This window comes from Petromyzon marinus, chromosome 54, assembly GCF_048934315.1.
Source record: "Petromyzon marinus isolate PM22_M1 ecotype Great Lakes invasive population chromosome 54, UKy_Petmar_22M1.pri1.0, whole genome shotgun sequence".
Classification (NCBI taxonomy): domain Eukaryota; kingdom Metazoa; phylum Chordata; class Hyperoartia; order Petromyzontiformes; family Petromyzontidae; genus Petromyzon; species Petromyzon marinus.
The window spans coordinates 2,780,782-2,802,339 of record NC_133720.1 but is presented as its reverse complement, the minus strand read 5'-3'; the positions used below and the strand labels follow the sequence as shown (position 1 = coordinate 2,802,339).

The window sequence follows — 21,558 nt, the reverse complement described above, 5'->3', positions numbered from 1 at the left end:
CCACAAAAAAAACTCAACGCATTCGTCAATAACACCGCGGCCTCAGAAGGAAAACTACGTAATAGCCAACGTGTTGGGCAATTACTGTGTGCAATGAAGAAGGGGGCATCGACCGAAACGTCGTAAATAGTGGGCAACTCTCACCTCTACACCAAGGTGCCTGGCCACAGTGGAAGAGTAGGCCAAACACCCTATTGCTATTGCAGGGCAGCGGAATAACTTTTTTTTGTTTTTGCACAACCACACCAACTAAAATTCCTGGAAAAAGTCAGCCCTCGCTGGTTTCGACAAAGCTGTAAAAAACAAAATATTTGTTCTGAATCGGTCAATATGAAGCAATTGGCGGGACCCCGGGGTCCCATCACTGCCCCGGGGTGGGAAAAACCGCGTGGCTACACGAGTCTTGTTGCCTTACCGACAACAAAACTAGTGATTTAAAGCTTTCGTGACTGCAGTAATTCTTATTCTTAGCTCTTTCGGTAAAGTCACGTTGAAGGGAAACAATAAAATATAAAATAATAAAATATATTATTTTTTAATATTTTTATTATTATTTTATTGCTTCCCTTCACGGTCCCGCAAAAATGATTCAATTAGCGAATGCGTGAAATGCTAAATTATTATCCAAAGTATCCCTTGCGTGTGAACGCAGAAGATTCGTTTTGATGGAGGAAATGGACTTTGTCCCGTTGCAGAGCGGTGTTATATTATGCGGCGATAATACCGCCATCAAAATCACACAGTGGAAAGAAATTACTTTTAATTAAGGCCAAAAGGGCAATAATTTCTCAGCTAGTTGCCCCTGTGCTGCCACATGCCTGTTAAGATGAGAAGATGAATTCTCGCATTAAACGGGGAACAGGATCAAGGAAATCTGCTCGTGCTTTTGCCTTATTTCACCGCACCTAAGACGGATTATTTGAATGTGTTCATAAAACATGGGCGTCCTTAACTGTGATCATGAAATAAAAAGGATTAAACATCTTCTAAGAACAATTCAATCTGTAATTCGTCAACGTTGAAATGGGTTTTCACAGGTCTCGTGTCAGATGTAGGGACACTGTCAGGTCAGATCTTAAAGGTCACCTATCCACCATGCATCAACCAGGGACGCACCTCCGATTAGCACGGTTGGCTACGTGCGGTGCGACAGAAGTTCAACATACAGCACAATGCATGGGACATTGACAGGAAAAAGACTTGATATATCGAACACTAGATGTTTGCGATGAAAACTGCCGTGCATTGAAACATCTAAATGAAAACATCGATGTTTTTCCAACGTTTTTTTTACCAACTGTTTCCAGGAAAGCAATGTAAATTTTAAAATGGAAGAAATGTATAATTCACGATAAAATAGCAAATAATCAAAAGCCAGAAGACTTCAATTTTTTTTGGGGGGGGGATAAACTACTATCATTTACTGAGCATAAATGAAACATTAAAAGCACAACAAATATATACATCTAAATTAATACACGGACGATCTGCATTAACGTAACATTTAAACGGATTAAGCCTGAAACTGTGCCGAGTTTTGGCACAGTAGCAATGTCGTATGTTTTACTTTAAAAGTCTGGGGAGCTTGTCTGCTCATGCAACAGCGTAATGATTGTCTCGTTACAGGGCGTGTGGTGACTGGAAAAGCCCCCCCCCTCCCACCAGCGGTGGCTCAATTGCCCAACCCCTGGATTGAAAGGGTGGCAGTGTGCGTTTGAGCATCGTACTAACTTGATGAATGGGTGCCACATTCCAAATACGAATTAATATGGAATTGGTGGGCACTCCAGACTTTTAAAAAAGAAGTGCTGAAACTCTCAAGAGAGGCTTTCTTGGGAAATTGAAAACGTTATTTATCCATTTATCAAAAACATCAAGTATTTTTTTAAATAAATAGCCATATGGTCTGCGTGCTTGTTGCATCTCTCCACTGGTTCCCAATCCAGATAAATTTTAAAGATAGCACTCGCCATCTTTAATATCTACCAGAGACTCATTCCTGCCCACATCTTCCCTCTTTCTCATCTCACTCTGCTCCCGTCCCTTCTCTCTCTGCTCCAGCAACCAAGGATTTTTTGCGAAAGCCTTGGTTGTTGTCGACGCCCTGCCCTTTTTGAATTGCAGGAGGCTCTAGATAATCCTTTATTCCCTTGACACGACTGATATCATATATGCACTCTTTTGATACAGCGTCTTGAGATGCTGCCGCATTTTTTTTACGCTAACTCCAAATATTATTGTGATTGCAAGGTACTAGGAAGGTAAGCCATTGTATCGATACGATACGGCAAAAAATACTACGCTGGGATGGACGTGCAGAGGACGGAGGAGGGGCCGGTTTTCGAGACCGGGATTGGATTTGTCTCCACTCGTCTGGCCACCAAGGGGAAGAGAAGACGTAAGGACGAATGGTGGGAGGCTGTTAGGGTCAGATCGTGAAGGTCGCATGTCGACTGTACAGCAGCTGCGGGGCACGGCAGAAGGTTAGCCGCGTTGGCGAGGAGGTGTAGTGGCATGGCGCGACGGCTTTGGCCGCAGTGACGTCCTCATCTTCGACTCTCAAACTAAACTGAACCGCAGCCAAAATGGTAATTTCTGCAGGGAATTATGACTGCAGTAACGAAATGCCAGCTCGTGCAATGGGGACCGGTAAAGAACCTGACATATAATCGCTAAATTTGGTGCAAGTGTCAGCCAAAATATCACAGGTAAATATAACTAAACACCGCTGCGTTTTATATACAGCAGTACGAACAAATATTGCCGTGGGTTTGTGGCGCTATAAGCCCTGCCACCACAGTTTGATTCCCATCCACGGTTAATATCAAGCGGCGGGTGACATCTGTATGCGTTCTAAGTCCTCCTTGACTAACTCATATTGACCAGCGTGGTGAAATATGATTTTTTAATACACGCTTTTATTTAACTCACTGTTGTTGTTGTCGTTGTATCCTCAAATCTTGTAACTCAATTTTAACCCACTTCCCAATGTGGTATCGACTGCAAACTTGGTATACTTATGTCATTTATGACAATACTATATTCTATCATTACATTTTTTATTTTTAAACCATCTTTTTTATATGTTATGTTTCGGCTAGGGTCTAATTGTTCACGCTCAACTAACGTTGGCTGTAAATCACCACGGTCCCCTTACGTTGTGGCAAGCTTCGGGGCCACTTCCTGGAGTCGTGGAGTTATGTCATTACTAGTACGGTACATTTCATTAAAGCGTGTGTTTAAAAAAAAAGTATTTTTAAATATTACTTATTTTAAAGCACAATGGCTGACAACAGGGTGAGAGGGGCGGGCGGGGGGCTTCATGCAGTGTTGGCTTGAGAAAGAGCTGAATACAATTATCACTATTTTAATTGAAAATAAAATATATTTCCATGTCTCACTTGCAAAATATTGTTCAACAACCCTCTTGAAATTATTTTAAAACTTCCGTTGTATCTCACAGGGTGAGAACTGAAGAGACCACAGATATTCTTAGCTCTTTCGGTAAAGTCACGTTGAAGGGAAACAATAAAATATATATAAAACAATACAAATTATCACGACGTTTCGACCATAACACAAACGGTCGTCATCAGGTGTGAAAAGCAACGGCAAGAAACATTTGAAAGAAGTGGCGGTTCGCATTAATTAATTTATTTTTAAACGTTGTATTTATTTAAAAAAAACCGTCAGCGCCACGCGCAGCGATTTGGCAGTTTATTTAAAAGGACGAGTCCATCTATGTTCTGAAAAGAGGAGGGGGGAGACGAAAAATGAATGTATGCTGTCTGAAAGCCACTGTAAGCGTGAACAATCAATTAAGACCTGAAATGGTTTATCAAATCATTCCAATGATTGCTAAGCCAGAATCCATCTTCTCGGTTGAAATTGTCTCTGTGCTTGTATATGTTGATAGCCTCATGAACGAATCTCTCATGGTAGCCAGATGGCTTACAAAGAACCTCTGTCTTGGAAAAGTCAATGTCATGTGAGCCTACTGAATTATAACAATGATCTGCCACGGCCGAGGTGTTGGTCCTACCGTGTTTAAGGTCTGCTTTGTGTTCACGAATGCGGCCCGAGACATGGCGTTTGGTTTCTCCAATGTAATTACTGCTCCTCTTTTCAGAACATAGATGGACTAGTCCTAAATAAACTGCCAAATCGCTGCGTGTGGCGCTGACGGTTTTTAAATAAATAAACAGTTTATAAATAAATAAATTAATGCGAACCGACACTTCTTTCACATTTTTCTTGCCGTTGGTTTTTTCACACCTGATGACGACCGTTTGTGTTATGGTCGAAACGTCGTGATAATTTTTATTGTTTTATATATATATATTTTATTATTTTATTGTTTCCCTTCAACGTGACTTTACCGAAAGAGCTAAGAATATGAATTACTGCAGTCACGAAAGCTTTAAATCAAAATTTAGACCACAGATAGTTTCACCAGGATAGTTTAATCTGCAAGAGTGACCCAGGGTCCGCATTAAGGTTCGTGTATTTCTGTTTCGAAGGCCTTCAGTGATACATTCCTACAGTTGGTGCTGCCCCATGATACTACCGCGGTTGTCACTTGCTAAACCTGATAAAAAAAACGTCTCCGATCAACCATAAGACAACAACGCCACGTGTCTTCCCTTTGCACTGATCTCTATTGAGAATGGGATTGTGCGAAAGACACCATTTTAAGTTATTGATAATTTTGCAATGAGAAAATCTCGAAACGGTGCGTCTCCGGTGAAAAGAAAATATCGACTCTGCCTCTGTATATACACTGTGTCTATCTTTGCCATATATATTTATTCAAGAAGATACTTCGGTAAAAAATTGCTATCATACAAACAAAAGAACATGGTTAAAAATTAGTTTTCTCGGCACAGTGCCAACTACTCTGCTTATTGGATAGCACGGCCCTGACTAAATAGAAAAATATTCTCTGCAATTACAACACACAAAACATTATTTTTTTTAAACCACCTGAAGTCACACACATAACATAAAAAATATATTTTCGTAATAGTAATAGGTTTTTACCCTTTTATCTGGCACAAAAACTGACACCTTTATACAAGGGATCATGTTTGCAATAACCACAACACAAGCAGTCAAAATGCAAACAAAAAAGACAACTCTGATAATGATATGCACTGTCCTTTAATTTGATTGGTCCACACACGAGACGGATTTTCTTAGAGCCCAGTCTCCACTGGTGTTGGACCAGAAAACGCCAAAAGGCGTACAACTCAAAAACAGCGCACCATCAGAGTATTGAGAGCTCGGGGTAAGCACTTACATTATGAGACCTCCTTTGCCAGTAGCAATATTTTCGTCTCAAATTTATTGATTCCGCATTATGGCTTTTTGTAATTTTAATCGACATCAGTTGGCTGAAAAAAAAGTATAAGGTAAAAGTTAAATAAAATGTCTAATCTCTTGCTTTATTTTCACAGAACAGTATATTTTAAATAATTAAAAAACTTTTCTGATTATATTTAAAATACCTCAAATACCATATTTATACTCACCATTCATACCCTTTGAAGACCTCTGAAGGCATAGTATATTAATCTTTGCACAAACGGTGATGGAATTTGTACAATCCCCAGTCATAGCTTGATCAAATTCCACACGAAACATGTTTCAGATGCAAATGTCCCACCATTCACTACAACTTATCCCCCAAAAAAGAACGTAATTTGGCTTTCTTTGCAGCTGGATTCTGAATTTCATATAAACGTTACATGGCATGCGTTTATACGTATATATTAAACCTTCCAAAACTATTATTGAAAATTTTACGACCGTTTATCAGCAGTTTGACATCCTGAAACAAATTCCATTCGAAGTGAGTATTTATTTCAAACAAAATTTTTTTGTATTTCAATAAACACAATGTTAAGCAGTTACTTAAAATAAGCAGGTGAGCGTGTGGTGAAGTAAAGTGTGGGTGACTCCCACCTCTTCCGTGGATGTCTAACCAGTGTTTAAGGGTTGGCCAAAATGCCCTCAATACAGGGGTCAGCAACCTGCGGCTCCGGAGTGGTTCTTTACGGACTGCTTCGTGACATGTGTGTAAAAAACAAAGGCAAAAATCCCCCGTATAGCCTGAACAGTCTGTTGGGGCAAGTGCTGTTAGCGAGCACCTATGAATGCCGGCACGGCACACGAGGGGGTTGGTGGTTAACGCCACGCCCGGCGACTGAAATTGTCTCCCCAGTGGCGATGTTCACACACCGCATCAGATACTCATTTGAGGCTGAGTCGACCTGGGGGAGGCCCATGACCGGTTCACATAATCGTCACTGGTGTTGGCCTTGAGCGGGAATCAAACTCGGGTCATCGGGTTTGTAGCGCAGCGCGCTAACTGCTATACTACCGCTCCCCATGCATTGTGACTCTTGAATGATTGAGTTTTGTACCGAATTCGAAACAAAATGTATATAATTGTTATGTTGGTTGTCGACCCCTGCTCGAGACAGTCCCTCTAGCAGACAACCTTCCGCCAGTAATCGTGCGGCTACACCTTGGCCACATTTAGAATATTATTGACTCGTTATAATTTTGCTTGTTTAAACCAGAAAGTCCTAAAAGTTTCAAGGACCTTTTTCAGATGTCCTTCTCAAATTTCAACAGAAGGGGGCAATGTTGCTACGTGTAACCCACATTTGTGTGCGCGCGCGTGTGTGTGTGTATAATTTGCAAGTAATTATTAGCATCGAGCTATTTGGCTAACGGCATTTGCATCGGGCTCACACGTTTAGCTTCTGGAGGAAACCAGAGCGCCCAGAACAAACCAATGTGTAACAGGAGAAGGGCATCACAAACTCCACGCAGTAAGGCACCCCGAGGTCGCGGAATCGAACCCAGGCTCTTCTTGTTGCGAGGCACGACTGTTAACCGCTGCACCACCACCACCACCACACCCTGTGACCCCCCACCCACCACACCCTGTGACCCCCAAAAACCACCACACCCTGTGACCCCCCCACCACACCCTGTGACCCCCCCACCCACCCCACCCTGTGACCTCCCCACCCACCCCACCCTGTGACCTCCCACCCACCACACCCTGTGACCCCCCCCACCCACCCCACCCTTTGACCCCCCCACCCACCACACCCTTTGACCCCCCCACCCACCCCACCCTGTGACCTCCCCACCCACCCCACCCTTTGACCTCCCCACCCACCCCACCCTGTGACCTCCCCACCCACCCCACCAAGTAAGCTGAACCATGTGGCCACTTGCACAAAGCACGCAACATTTCCCCCCCGGTAAGCTAATGTTCATGTGCGTGTCCAAAGGAGGGGAAACGTTCACGTGAAGCGTTCTATGCACACGCGTGCCAGTCCGAATGTCACACTCGCCGATTTCTCTACAGATTGCCCTGTTCACAGTAGTAATAATAATAATACGGAATGACCCCTCTGAACGACGGTAATTGATTCCATGAAACCGGTGGTTAAGCGAGATAGCATCGAAAGTGACCAGTTTTTCACCCCAAAAAACGTACTTCGTAATATTTAAACAATGGATGTTAATACATAGAGATGCTAACATTATAAAGACATACTATTGAAATAAACACGGTTAATCAATACGTTAATTAATATTTACTTTACCTACAACAGCCCGTCGTGAACAGGGGAATGGTCGGTAAGCGAACACGTTGGGCTCTATGAAGGCACTACACTACTCTATACACTACACTACTATACACTATACACTAGACTATACACTACACTACTATATACACTACACTACTATACACTCTATACACTACACTACTATACACTACACTATACAGTACACTATATACTACACTACAACACACTACACTAGTATACACTACACTACTATACACAACACACTACACTATACACTACACTACTATACACTACTCTACAACACACTACACTGGTATACACTACTATACACTACACTATACACACTACACTAGTATACACTACAACACACTACACTACAACACACTACACTGGTATACACTACATTACGATACACTAGACCACTATACACTACAGTACAACACACTACACTGCTATACACTACACTATACACTACTATACACTATATATACTACACTACTATACACTAGACTATACACTACACTACTATACACTATACACAACACTACTATACACTACACTATACACTACTATACACTACACTATACAGTACACTATATACAACACTAGTATACACTACACTACTATACATTACACATTGGGCTCTATGGAGGCACTACACTACACTACTAGACACTACACTGGTATACACTACTATACACTACACTGGTATACACTACACTACTATACACTACACTATACACTACACTGGTATACACTACAGTACAACACTACACTGGTATACACTACACTACTATACACTACACTATACACACTACACTAGTATACACTACACTATACACTACACTACAACACACTACACTATACACTACACTACTATACACTACAACACACTACACTACTATACACTACACTATACACTACACTATTATACACTACACTACAACACACTACACTGGTATACACTACATTACTATACACTACAACACACTACACTATACACTACACTACTATACACTACACTATTATACACTACACTACAACACACTAAACTGGTATACACTACATTACTATACACTACACTATACACTACACTATACACTACAACTACACAAAACACTACACTGGTATACACTACACTACAACACTACACTGGTATACACTACACTATACACACTACACTAGTATACACTACACTACAACACACTACACTATACACTACACTACAACACACTACACTAGTATACACTACACTACTATACACTACACTATTATACACTACACTACAACACACTACACTGGTATACACTACATTACTATACACTACACTATACACTACACTATACACTACAACACACTACACTGGTATACACTACATTACGATACACTAGACTACTATACACTACGACACACTACACTGCTATACACTACACTATACACTACACTACTATACACTACACTACTATACACTACACTGGTATACACTACACTACTATACACTACACTATACACTACACTAGTATACACTACTATACACTACACTAGTATACACTACAGTACAACACACTACACTACAACACACTACACTAATATACACTACTCTACACTACAACACACTACACTAATATACACTACACTACTATACACTACACTACAACACACTACACTACTATACACTACACTACTATACACTACACTATTATACACTACACTACAACACACTACACTGGTATACACTACATTACTATACACTACACTATACACTACACTATACACTACAACACACTACACTGGTATACACTACATTACGATACACTAGACTACTATACACTACAACACACTACACTGCTATACACTACACTATACACTACACTACTATACACTACACTACTATACACTACACTGGTATACACTACACCACTATACACTACACTATACACTACACTAGTATACACTACTATACACTACACTAGTATACAGTACAGTACAACACACTACACTACAACACACTACACTAATATACACTACACTACTCTACACTACAACACACTACACTAATATACACTACACTACTATACACTACACTACAACACACTACACTACTATACACTACACTAATATACACTACAACACACTACACCACACTACACTACAATACACTACACTACTATACACTACACTATACACTACACATTGGGCTCTATGGAGGCCCGTCGTTAAGCGATTCGTCGTTAACAGGGGCGGTCGTTAAGAGGGGTTCTGCTGTACTCCGTATCTGTGGATAATTTATCTCGTTTTGTTTGGACGTGGAAAAATACCAACCGGCGCTGCTCGTTAATCTCTCAGAGGGAAACTGTCAATAGCGATTTATTTTATTATAAAAAAGCAAAATATCGAGGAAATATATAAATGGCACCAGCAGAACTCAGAAAGCAAGCAATAAAAAAATGTCTCGGTAAGAAAAACATGAATTATTAGAACGTGCGCACATGCCACAATATATCACCCCTCGCCAAAATACCGTAATTATTACAAAATCCAAGCAGACATGCAGCATTCAAATTGTCATAAAAATAGATATTTAAATAGATATTACACCAGTTGCGACGTTGCTAATTTTAAGCGATCGACATCAAATCCAGGAATCAATTAAGGAAATTAACATATATTCTTGGTTCTTTCGGTAAAGTCACGTAGAAGGGAAACAATAAAATAATAAAAATAGAAAACAATGAAACATTATCACACGGAAATAATTCTCACGTTCATCGTTCTCTCTTTCTGGAAGGCGCCGATTGGAAAGCGGTCATCTCATGGAGCAAGTCGAAGGCAATCAGTGCCTGGGCAAAAAAAAAAAACATCCGCTATGTGCGGATAAATAACCAAGAATGGAGAAAACATTCTAACCAAAGGGTCAACGTTACCCCACCTCCATAATACAGGGTTTTTTTGGGGGGTTAGATCCCGTAAATATATAAATGTTGTGTCGTTAAACCCGCCACCACCCGACACAGCCAACTAGTAAGGGTTGTCACGTAAACAGAACGTGGCCAATTCGTCACTAGTACAGCACTAACCGGTGTGTTGGAGAGCCAAGCCACAACATTTACAATCTGAGCACGACGTTTCGCCAGTAGTTACAACCAGCTTCATCAGGCGACGGCCAGATTTACCCAACCCGCCGTACGGTGTCATTAAATCTTGATTTGAAGCTTTCGTGACTGCAGGAATCCACACTCTTTGTTATGTTCGGTAAAGTCACGTGGGTAGAAAAAATAATAGATCGTGACGTTTTCATCGCCACACAAGCAATCGTCCTCAGGTGGGATAGAGATGGAAACGTCGTAATCCATTGATTTCTTTCTACCTACGTGACTTTACCGAAAGAACCAAAAAGAGTATGGTGTCATTCAACTTAAATCAATTATGACTTCCTCCTCATTCTGGATGAAGGCCCCCCCACCCCCCCTCGCCATGTCCGCCATTGGGTTTCATCGACCATACTTCACCACGCTGGTCATCGGTGGTTCAGTGAATAGGAAGTGGGGGCAGGGCACGTCCGGCTCCGATCATCCCTTCACACTGAAGTTAGCCACGGCTGGGAATGGAACGGAGGTGGGACGCGTTCACAGCCACCGCGCCGCCGCTCCACACCCTCGTGTCTCACGACGGCAGCGGTTCTCAAAAGTGTGGTCCGCTGGGGCTGGGATGCAACCGCAGGTCGATCCGGAAACAATGTTTACGCCTTTTGTTTTTGGACGTGAATTAATATTTTCCTCGTATTTAATTCAAAGACAATTTAGTTGGGCGAAATACCCTGATTAAACTACACCTAATATCTAAATGCAACCCCTAAAAAAAAAACCTTGTAGCTGCGTTTACAAAAAAGTTCCAATAATATGAAAAATTGTATGTATTCCTGGTATTTAGAGATAAGTGAATGTATTGTCACCAAGAGCGGGGGGGGGGGGGGGGGGGGGCTGCAGCTGGGGTGTGCCCGCGGAAATGTTTGCATCGGCCGAACGGTCCGATGCAAACGCCGCTCTGGAGAGGCGTGGAAATTGAAACGGACCCACGGGACATTTCAAGAACGCGAAGCCCCAAGCAGCACCGCCAAACGTTTGCACCGACGCATTCATATCCAGGCGGTAATGGGTTAATGCGAGCTTGATTGCATTTCATTTCACACTTGGAAAAGGGAAAAAAACCAATCGTGGCGTTGCTCAAAGGAAACGTGACTCATTTGCTACAGGCATGTTCTTGCAGATTAAAAATAAATTGCCAGACCGTACGGTAGAGGTATAGTACACACACGGCCACGATTATCACACGGTACGGTGTGCGTGCGCACATAGCGTGTACACACACGCATACACGCTACTACGCCTGTGTGTCAGATGGACAATTATTTTACAAGGAATGGAACTCGCTTGAGAAGGGGTCCTTCGGACCGGAGATGCAGCGACCAAACTCTCCGTGTGCGGCTGCATTATAACGTCGCAGGATCGTGAGAGGCCGGTGGCGGATTGGAGAGGCTTTCATCCGGCAGTGGATGGACCACGGCTGATGAATTGACACGATTTAAGCCCTGTGCGTAATGAGAAGTATTCAACGGATACATTTTCACCCTGACAAATAGAAACTAAAATACACTTCAGACTCTTTGGTTCTTTCGGTAAAGTCACGTAGGTAGGTAACAATAATAGATCACGACGACGTTTCGATCGCAACACAAGCAATCGTCATCAGGTGGGACAACCACAGCAAGAAAAAACTGAAGTAGTATTTTTTTCTTGCTGTGGTTGTCCCACCTGATGACGATTTCTTGTGTTGCGATCGAAACGTCGTGATCTATTTATTGTTTCTACCTACGTGACTTTACCGAAAGAACCAAAGAGTATGGATTCCTGCAGTCACGAAAGCCTCAAATCAAGATTGACACTTCAGACTATGCAACTATCAGGCGTTCTGGTCTGTTATCCAGCATACTGTCAATTTGTTTCATCCGAGAACTGCGTAGCCTTGAAAGGATGTCTCATCGATCCCCTCGACTCGTTTGGAGGATGGGTCCTAGCCTGCTATGAATGCGCTGTAGTCCACGAGTCCCAGACCAGATATGTCATCAGAGCCACTTGAGGTTGGCATAACTTTTGTGGTTCCAGTAACAGTTAATTACGTGATGATCATTTGAAATGAGTGGTATAACAAATAATTGACTCGCATTAGCCGTATAAATGCACCGGTTCAAGTAAAGTCGTGCTACCTCGGCACCACGGTGGCTAGGAGATGTTCACTGCCTCGCCTGGTACGGAGGAGGTTGTGGGTTCGTTCCCGACCCTGACGCCTGCTGCTGTATATTTGGAATGTTCTCTCCGTGGTGGCGTGGATTTTTCTCCGGGTCCTATGGGTTTAGAGTATTAGGCTGCTTACTCTTTGGTTCTTTCGGTAAAGTGATGTAGGTAGAAAAAAATATATATCACATTTCCACCGCAACACAAGCGGTCGTCCTCAGGTGGAAAAAAACACATCTATAACCTTGCTGTAACAGCTCTCTCGCTGGTTCAGCAGTTCCACTGCTGGATTATAATTTTTTCCGCCTGAGGACGACCGCTTGTGTTGCGGTCGAAACGTCGCGATACGTTATTTTTTATTTTATTTTTTATACCTTACGTGACTTTACCGAAAGAAGCAAAGAGTATGGATTCCTGCAGTCACGAAAGCTTCAAATCAAGATATTAGGCTGCTCTAAAAAACATTTTTTACACGATAAGCCACTTCGTTGAGCCATCATTTGTGACAGCCAGGGCGCATCTGCAAAAGAGCTGTACAGCTCAGTGGGCCTTACCTGGTAAAATAAAAACAGCACCAATTACTGCTCGGGCCCCATGGACTACGGAGGAATGGTTGGCATTGCCCCAGCTGTCGCTGTGGCTCGTTGATGTCACTTGGGTCCCATGCTGTGTGCCTTGGGAGTTGCTTCTCTCTCCTCTCTCCCGGGGGTTGTTCAAACTTGATCAACGGCAAACCCATTTCTACCCTTAGTCATTTCGTGAAGCATCTTGCGAACCTCAATTGCATTTGAACGCTATGCAAAGTGTGTACATACGTATGTATGTCGAATTTCTTTTGCACCAAATGCTGCCAGAAACATTTAACGCAAAAGGCACATTAGGCCGATGGATGGATTTAAATGCTGTGATTTGTGCTCGGTGAGACATCTTTTTCGTTTAAAAAAAATATACCCGAGAAAAAATTCTCACGGATGTCGCCGTAGCGTGACGAAGGTTGCCCGTTTGAATTCCCGGTGAGGCAATCAAAACATGTGGGAGGGATGGAGAAGGGTTAAAGAGGCTTTCATCCAGCTGTGGATAGATCAAGACACCTGATAATACAGATGGTTATAGAGGAATGTTGGTTTCACAGATATATAATAAACGGACAATCATTCATAATATAGATTCTGTACATTTGGTGTGAGCACATGGCGTGCAATTACGTTAAGGTGTACGCAATTGTGCAATCAAACAATTATGAAGTTCTTTGGAAGCAACTCGTCCCCGCTTGTCCTTCTACATTTTTTCTTTCTCTCTCTCTCTCTATTCGAGGCGAGTAAAACAAAAAAAAATATTCGCGTACAAAACCGCTGTGGCACATTTGTAAAGCCAAGGGAACACGGAGCCACTTTGTGACTGAACAAAAACAACACAATCCCAGGAGATGGGTTTCGGGCCATTGCGGCAAGCGAGGAAAAACAGCGCGCGGGAGACAACCGCTATTCCAACCGATCCAAAATAAAACGCAATTTACACGTTTACATTACACACGGTGTCATCCGAAGTGTAACAAGAGTTATAACGTACATCTCAAATACGTTTTCTTTAGGATACTGCCGCCCTGTTGTGGTCCAGCGCACTAGACGTGCAGTCCAGAGGTCACCGGTTGCACCGCAGTCGACCGGGGGATCGCGCGAGGTGACGTGAAGTGTAGGAGCCCTCATCCTCTCCCCAAGGCGTTTGGCCGGTGTGGAAGAGTAGGCCAAATGCCCTCTGGAGAGGCTCACTAGAAACCCATTCTGTTGTGAGGCCTTCCCGGTAGCGGTACATTCACCTTTCACGCGTGAAATGTTTTATTCAAACAAATTGGCTTGACAGCACAAAGAAGTTTATGCTGGTTTAATTATTTATGGGCTGCTTGCTCACTTGCGTTACTATTTGGTGCCGTGCTTTATAAGTTTGTATGAAAGGGGTGGCGTGCACAATGGCGAGCTCCTATAGCCAATGGATTTTTTTTGATAATTTTTTTTTATCTTAATCTAATCTACTATGGCAGATGAGGTAATTAAATTTGGAAACAGGTTTTGGGGGGGGGGGGGTAAAAAAATGCACGTGCGGCCGCGGCAGCATCGTCGATTATAAACCCCAAAAAAATAAAACTTGCGCGATCGAAGCGACCCGAAAATTGGTCCCATTTCGAAAAAGTTTTAAGCCTTAAGACAAACAGATCTATGACATGACCCCCCCCCCCTCCCCCCACTTCACTCGTTCATTCAACGCCTCTCTCAGTCTTGGCAGGAAAATAATATAAAAAAACGGCCAATTTCACACAATCATAAAGGGGTTTCAATTGAGAATGATTGCAAAACAGAATCCAACTAAAAAGACTCAACGACCGGTAAAGAAGACAGACTCGGTCGACGATGTCAGCCGAACGAGGGAGGCCTTTTTCTTGCGACCGAAAAAGAAAGGACCGGATATCTCACGGTCCTTCGATACGGCGGGATTTCTCCGATTCTATCTTGGATTTCTAAAGAGGGGATACATGCCAAACACTACATTCTTGGTTCTTTCGGTGAAGTCACATAGAAGGGAAATATATTTTATTATTTCCCTTCTACGTGAAATAACATTTAATTATTTCCCTTCTACGTGACTTTACTGAAAGAACCAAGAATATGAATCCCTGCAGTCACGAAAGCTTTAAATCGAAATGCCAAACACTGTTCAGCCACCTACAGCATTTGATACAAGCGGACTTGACAACTAAAAAATAAATGACAAAAATCAATATCAACAAATTAGAGCTTTGTCGTGTGTATATATTACATTTAATAGGCTTTGGTCCTGATTGTTTTTATAAAAAATGAATACGTGCTTGTTAAAATACAATTATAATTCACGAGCAAAAACGGCAGTGTAGAGACAACACAAATCCTCATCGATTGCCAATTTTCCAAATCTCTACCCCTGGGGATGCAAGGAATAATATTGGTTGTTTCTTTTGTAATTCGTTTTTTGACGAACCAAACGGAGGGGGGGGGGGGGGGAGGGGGGGTTGGGGAGCTGTCCCATTTCGTCTCGGCAAAAAAAATCGGCACAATTCCAACGACGGCGGAGCTCTCGTCAATTTGGCCGGAATCTGACACGCACCACCTCCTGAAGATTCCACCCGGGGGAGGGGGGCGGGAGATTTCGCGCCCCGCTGGCGCTAAGCACTCGGCACCGCGACCCCCGGTGAACGTTTTGTTTTATTTTTTTCCCCTCGCTTGCACCTTCCTTCGCGCGCACACGCTCTCGTTCCGACCGTTGCAACAACAACAAAAAAACCGCCAGCCGCGAGTGCAAAACGCCAAACGGAGAGGTCCAGTCGCCCTCCCCGCTTGCTCCCGGTGCAGAAACGCCGTCGCGCCGTGAGCCGCGGTCGCTACATCACCACGCAGCAGCTGTTTGACTTTCCCGCAAACGTGCTGTTTGTCCGCTTCACTTGTGGCTTCTTGGCACTGTTGCTCCCGTCGTAAGAGACGGCCGACGCTTCCCTCGACTGCCCGTTGACGGTGCGCTGCCTCGGCCCGTCACGCTCTCGCTCCCTCTCCTTGCCGGTGGGCCTCTTCTTCCTTCCCTCCGTCTCCTCGTCCTCCTCGTCGGTGGGAATGTCCACGGCGAGCTGGTGCTTGAGACGGTCCTTGACGCGCTCGCGCTTCAGTTCGCTCAGCGTCTGGCTGTCCCTGTTCGTGTCCCTGCCGGCGTCCCGCCCGGCGTCTCGGCCTGCGTCCCTCTCACGCGACGGCTCCCTGGGCCCCCTCGACCCCGCGCCGCCCCTCTGGCCCCTGGCGCCCGCCTCGCCGGTGCCCACGGACGAGGAACGCTGCTCCACGGACGCGGGAGGAGCGCGCGCGTCCGCCGGTGCCGTCACCGCGATCGCCGCGGCGGTGGCCGCCCTCTCCAATTTACCGCGCGGCTCTCTCTTCGGCTCCTGCGATGAGGTGCGCGCCCGAGTTACCTCCTTGAACAGCGCGGCTTTCGAGCTCAAGGGTTTGGCTGCGGCGGCGGCGGCGGCGGCGGCGGGGTCGGCGGAGACGTCGCGGTGTCTCTCTCCGTCCGCGGTGGCGGTGGCGGCCCTTTCGGACGGAGTCACGCTGGAGACGGAGTCGCGCTTTCGAGGCTTGTCCTGCGCGGCGGACGATGGGCGCTTGCCGTTCGTCTCGGGCCGCGCGGGAGACTCCGCCGTTGCTCGGGAGTCTCTCTTGTTCGGAGAGTCCCTCGTGACATTCTGCGAACGAGCGAGCGGGCGAAAGAGACAGGGTTGAGCTTCAAAGTTTCTGGCGGCAAGGGGCGTGGAAGAAGCATGTCACCACATTTGGAACCCTTTCACAGATTTTTCCTCCAGTGGGAAATTATTTTTAAGATCATTCATTTAGGCATCTGCCCACTCCTCCCCTTCACCCCCCCCTCCCTTTTCTTTTTACTTCTCCCCCCCACCCTATCCTTCCCCTAGAAGGTTGTCCGTGTTTAGGAAGTAGACACCCGGGAGGTAGACCTTATTGAAACACAGAGACAGATTCAACATTTTAAAACGTTGGTGATAACCATTGTACTTATATATTTTTTCACGAGTTCATTCATTCGTACATATTTTATTGCTTCCCTTCAACGTGACTTTACCGAAAGAGCTAAGAATACCCTCAAGGTCGTTAAGATCTGCAGACTCCGGCCCTTCTGTGCGTACCTCGATCCCGGCTGCGTTCCTGGGGTGAGTGGCCATTCACTCTGGCTGTGCCACGATGGTGGAATTCCCTACCGGTGGGAATTTGTTTACCCGACAATGTGGACACTTTTAAGTCTCGTTTTAAAACCACGTATTCCATGTAGCTTCTCTGTCGCTCTTGGCCTTTCCTTATTCTTACAAGGCGCCTTTAGAAATTAGTGGAAGGCGGCTTACAAATCAATGTACATTATTATTATTACTTCTCATTGTGACAATACTACTGGTGTCAACTCCCATATATTACCCTCTGCTTGTACCCAAATCGTTTATATTCTTGGTCCTTTCGGTAAAGTCACGTAGAAGGGAAACAATAAAATAATAACAATATAAAACAATAATATTATTACAATATTATTTTATTGTTTCCCTTCTACGTGACTTTACCGAAAGAACCAAGAATATGAATCCCTGCAGCCACGAAAGCTTTAAATCAACATTTCCCAAATCGTTTGTTCAATAAAATACTTTGCAAAAAGGTTTCTCGTAGCAGCGGCAGGGGGGCGGGTATGTTGCTCCAATTGAATAACATTCAGGCGATTTTCTGCAAGAGGATGTTTGGCGAATTGGTTACCTGGAGGGAGCGCATGCAGAACAGGGGGAGAACATGGCACGACCTCCACACGGAAGGTTGTCCCAGTCGGGAATCGAACCCAGGCCCTTTCTGACTGTGAGACACGATTGCCACCACTGCGCCACCCTGCCGCCCACTGTTTCTACAGCTATCAAATCATCACACTCAAATGCAATAAACATCGCAGGGCAATGCGTTGCGATGCGCTGTGCACTATTGTACTGAACTTGATGCATGTACGTTGAACTTCTTTCACAGCGTATGTAGCCAACTGCGGATTAATTACATTGTTTTAATTCATCATATGAAGTGTTAATTTTCATTGCAGTGCTTTATACCGCAATGAAATGCAGTCTGTAACAACACTGCAGTGCATCGCGCTGCAGTGCCTTGCAGTGCATTCCAGTGCAGTGCGTTCCAATGCAGTGCGTTGCGATGCAGTGCGTTCCAATGGAGTGCGTTGCGATGCAGTGTGTCGTAACGCAGTGCGTCGCGACGTTGGCTGCCGCGCTGCCACTCACGGGGTCGCGGTTCTCCTGGTCGCCCTCCTCCGTCATGTCCTGCCGCTCCTGCCACAGCTTGGCCTCGTCCTGGTGCTCCTTGCGGTAGAGGCTCGTCCGCTCGCCCAGACTCGCCTTCCTCTCCAGCTTCCTGTCTCGCGCGCACACGCAGAGAGAGAGAGACGGAGAGAGATGGAGTGGGGGAGGGGGGGGTAGATTACACCGATCTGTACCTCCTTTTCCACTGGCAAATCTGAGGCGAGCCAGCGGCAGGCCCCTCGCTTTGCGAGTCCTCATTTTCCACCGACAGCGTTTTGTGCCCAGCCGGAAACCAAAGGGCGGTTAGCCGTCCCCCGTCAGAGGCCATCCGGCTCTGGCCCAGGGCCGTGCAGGGCCAGCGGGCGAGGGGGGGGTGGGGTGGCTAAAGGACGAGTTCGTTTACGGGCAGCGTCAGGCGGTAAACAACTCCGTGAGGACGCCGCGTGGTGTGGCCGTGTGGCCTTGTCGTTGGGTGCTGCGGCCGGAGTGGTGTTGTGGCCTAGGGGTGTGACCGGGCAGTGAGGTTAGGATGCTGTGGCCGTAGCGGTGGTGTGGCCAGGGTGGCACGACCGAGCGGTGTGGCCGGCGCGCGGCGGCGTGGGAGCAACCGTACCCTCGGCTGCTGACACTGGAGGTGCGTCGCTGCAGGGAGGCGCGCGGCTTTCCCTGCGTGCGGAGAATGTTCTCCCGGCGCGTCTTCATCTCCAGCAGCTGCTTCCTCATCTCGTCGTTCTCGCACAGATCTGGGTCCAATCGCGAGTCGACGGGGAAACGTTCGCGAAGCGCGATTTTTAAACGAACGGGTGCGAGCGCCGGTTAGGCGGCGAGTCACGGGAAAGAAGAAAAGGGGAAAACTCCGAACGAGTGACCAGGAAAGAAAGATAAAAAAAAACAAACGCAAAGCCGCCGTCGGCGTAGTTGACATCTCCTAGCCACCGCAGTGGCGCATCAATGCGACGAGAAAACGCGTCGGACGCTCGCGCGCACGCACGCACCAGAGGGGCACACCCTGCGACACATCTCGATAGAGCCGTGGTGTTCAGGCTACCCTCTGCGTGCTCAGGCTACACCTCTGCGTGTTCAGGCTACCCTCTGCGTGTTCAGGCTACACCTCTGCGTGCTCAGGCTACACCTCTGCGTGTTCAGGCTACACCTCTGCATGTTCAGGCTACACCTCTGCGTGTTCAGGCTACCCTCTGCGTGTTCAGGCTACACCTCTGCGTGTTCAGGCTACACCTCTGTGTGTTCAGGCGGCACCTCTGCGTGTTCAGGCTACACCTCTGCGGTGTTCAGGCTACCCTCTGTGTGTTCAGGCGGCACCTCTGCGTGTTCAGGCTACACCTCTGCGTGTTCAGGCTACCCTCTGCGTGCTCAGGCTACACCTCTGCGTGTTCAGGCTACCCTCTGCGTGCTCAGGCTACACCTCTGCGTGTTCAGGCTACACCTCTGCGTGCTCAGGCTACACCTCTGCGTGTTCAGGCTACACCTCTGCGTGTTCAGGCTACCCTCTGCGTGTTCAGGCTACACCTCTGCGGTGTTCAGGCTACCCTCTGCGTGCTCAGGCTACACCTCTGCGTGTTCAGGCTACCCTCTGCGGTGTTCAGGCTACACCTCTGCGTGTTCAGGCTACACCTCTGCGGTGTTCAGGCTACACCTCTGCGTGTTCAGGCTACACCTCTGCGGTGTTCAGGCTACACCTCTGCGTGTTCAGGCTACACCTCTGCGTGTTCAGGCTACACCTCTGCGTGCTCAGGTTACACCTCTGCGTGTTCAGGCTACACCTCTGCTTTTTCAGGCTACACCTCTGCGTGCTCAGGCTACACCTCTGCGTGTTCAGGCTACACCTCTGTGGTGTTCAGGTTACACCTCTGCATGTTCAGGTTACACCTCTGCGTGCTCAGGCTACACCTCTGCGTGCTCAGGCTACACCTCTGCGTGCTCAGGCAGCAGTCCTATCTGAGCCCGAACAATGACCAGCGGCTCGGACAAAGTCACAGGCGGTGCGCTCGGTTGATGCATCGCCATCTGTTATTGGAATTACAAAAATGTGAGACGTCAAAAACAGATTTGACCTTCTACACGGCTGACTCACGGCAGTTCTTTGCACAACTTCAGTCGCGCCGACGCATTAATCGCCAACACGTCTCGCCCACTCACCCCCTCTCGCCCCTCCTGAGTGGCAAGCAAGCAAGCAAGCGGTCACAAACTCCGTCGAGTTTGTGACGGAGTTTGTGACCGGGGCACGGAATTTACTCGCGAGACTTTTTTTGTCAATTCACTGCTGGATGGAACCCTCCACACTGCCCCCCCCCCCCCCCAAACTCTTGGCGAGTACGGTGGTCGTTTCGACTGTCGCCAATCGGTGACGCGGCCTCGAGCCGTGAGCGGTGCTCGTCGTCGCACGGGCTCGCGGTTCAAACTCCAGCGGCCGCCCCCGTTAATACCGCGGTGGTGGTGGTGTTGGTGTGTACTAACCGTAATGATAACGCTACTACGAGCCGCCCCGCTTCGCTGTGGGCATTAAAAAGATCAACCGATGTCATTTGCGACGAGTAGGGCGGCCGCCGTGTGGCCTGCAAGCGGGGGCCCAACAAAATGTTTGCCCAAATTTTGAAAACGACGCCGCGAAAATTAATCGGTTGGGGATTCCGCCGGGCACAGCAACAATCGTCGGCCCCGAATGGTGGACTAACGCCCCAGGTCACGCTTGCTAACACGAGACTGAGTCCTGGTCTCCGGAGTTCTCAACCTGGTTAAAACAAAAACAAACATAGAACAAGTGGGCGCGTCACGG

The 21,558-nt window shown here is 46.2% G+C and overlaps 1 protein-coding gene across 1 annotated transcript in view; it reads right to left on the bottom strand.

Annotated features, from left to right (window-relative positions):
- Positions 1-9,964: 9,964 nt before the first annotated feature.
- Positions 9,965-21,558, bottom strand: part of LOC116954098 (protein phosphatase 1 regulatory subunit 16A-like) — a 160,271-nt gene continuing 148,677 nt past the window's right edge. The window contains exons 9-11 of the mRNA XM_032974531.2: positions 19,378-19,507; positions 18,747-18,876; positions 9,965-17,159 (exon numbers count right to left, since the gene is read on the bottom strand). Of these exons, the coding sequence (XP_032830422.2) occupies positions 16,314-17,159; positions 18,747-18,876; positions 19,378-19,507 (1,106 nt within the window). The 3' untranslated portion in view covers positions 9,965-16,313. The remainder of the gene's footprint in view (positions 17,160-18,746; positions 18,877-19,377; positions 19,508-21,558) is intronic.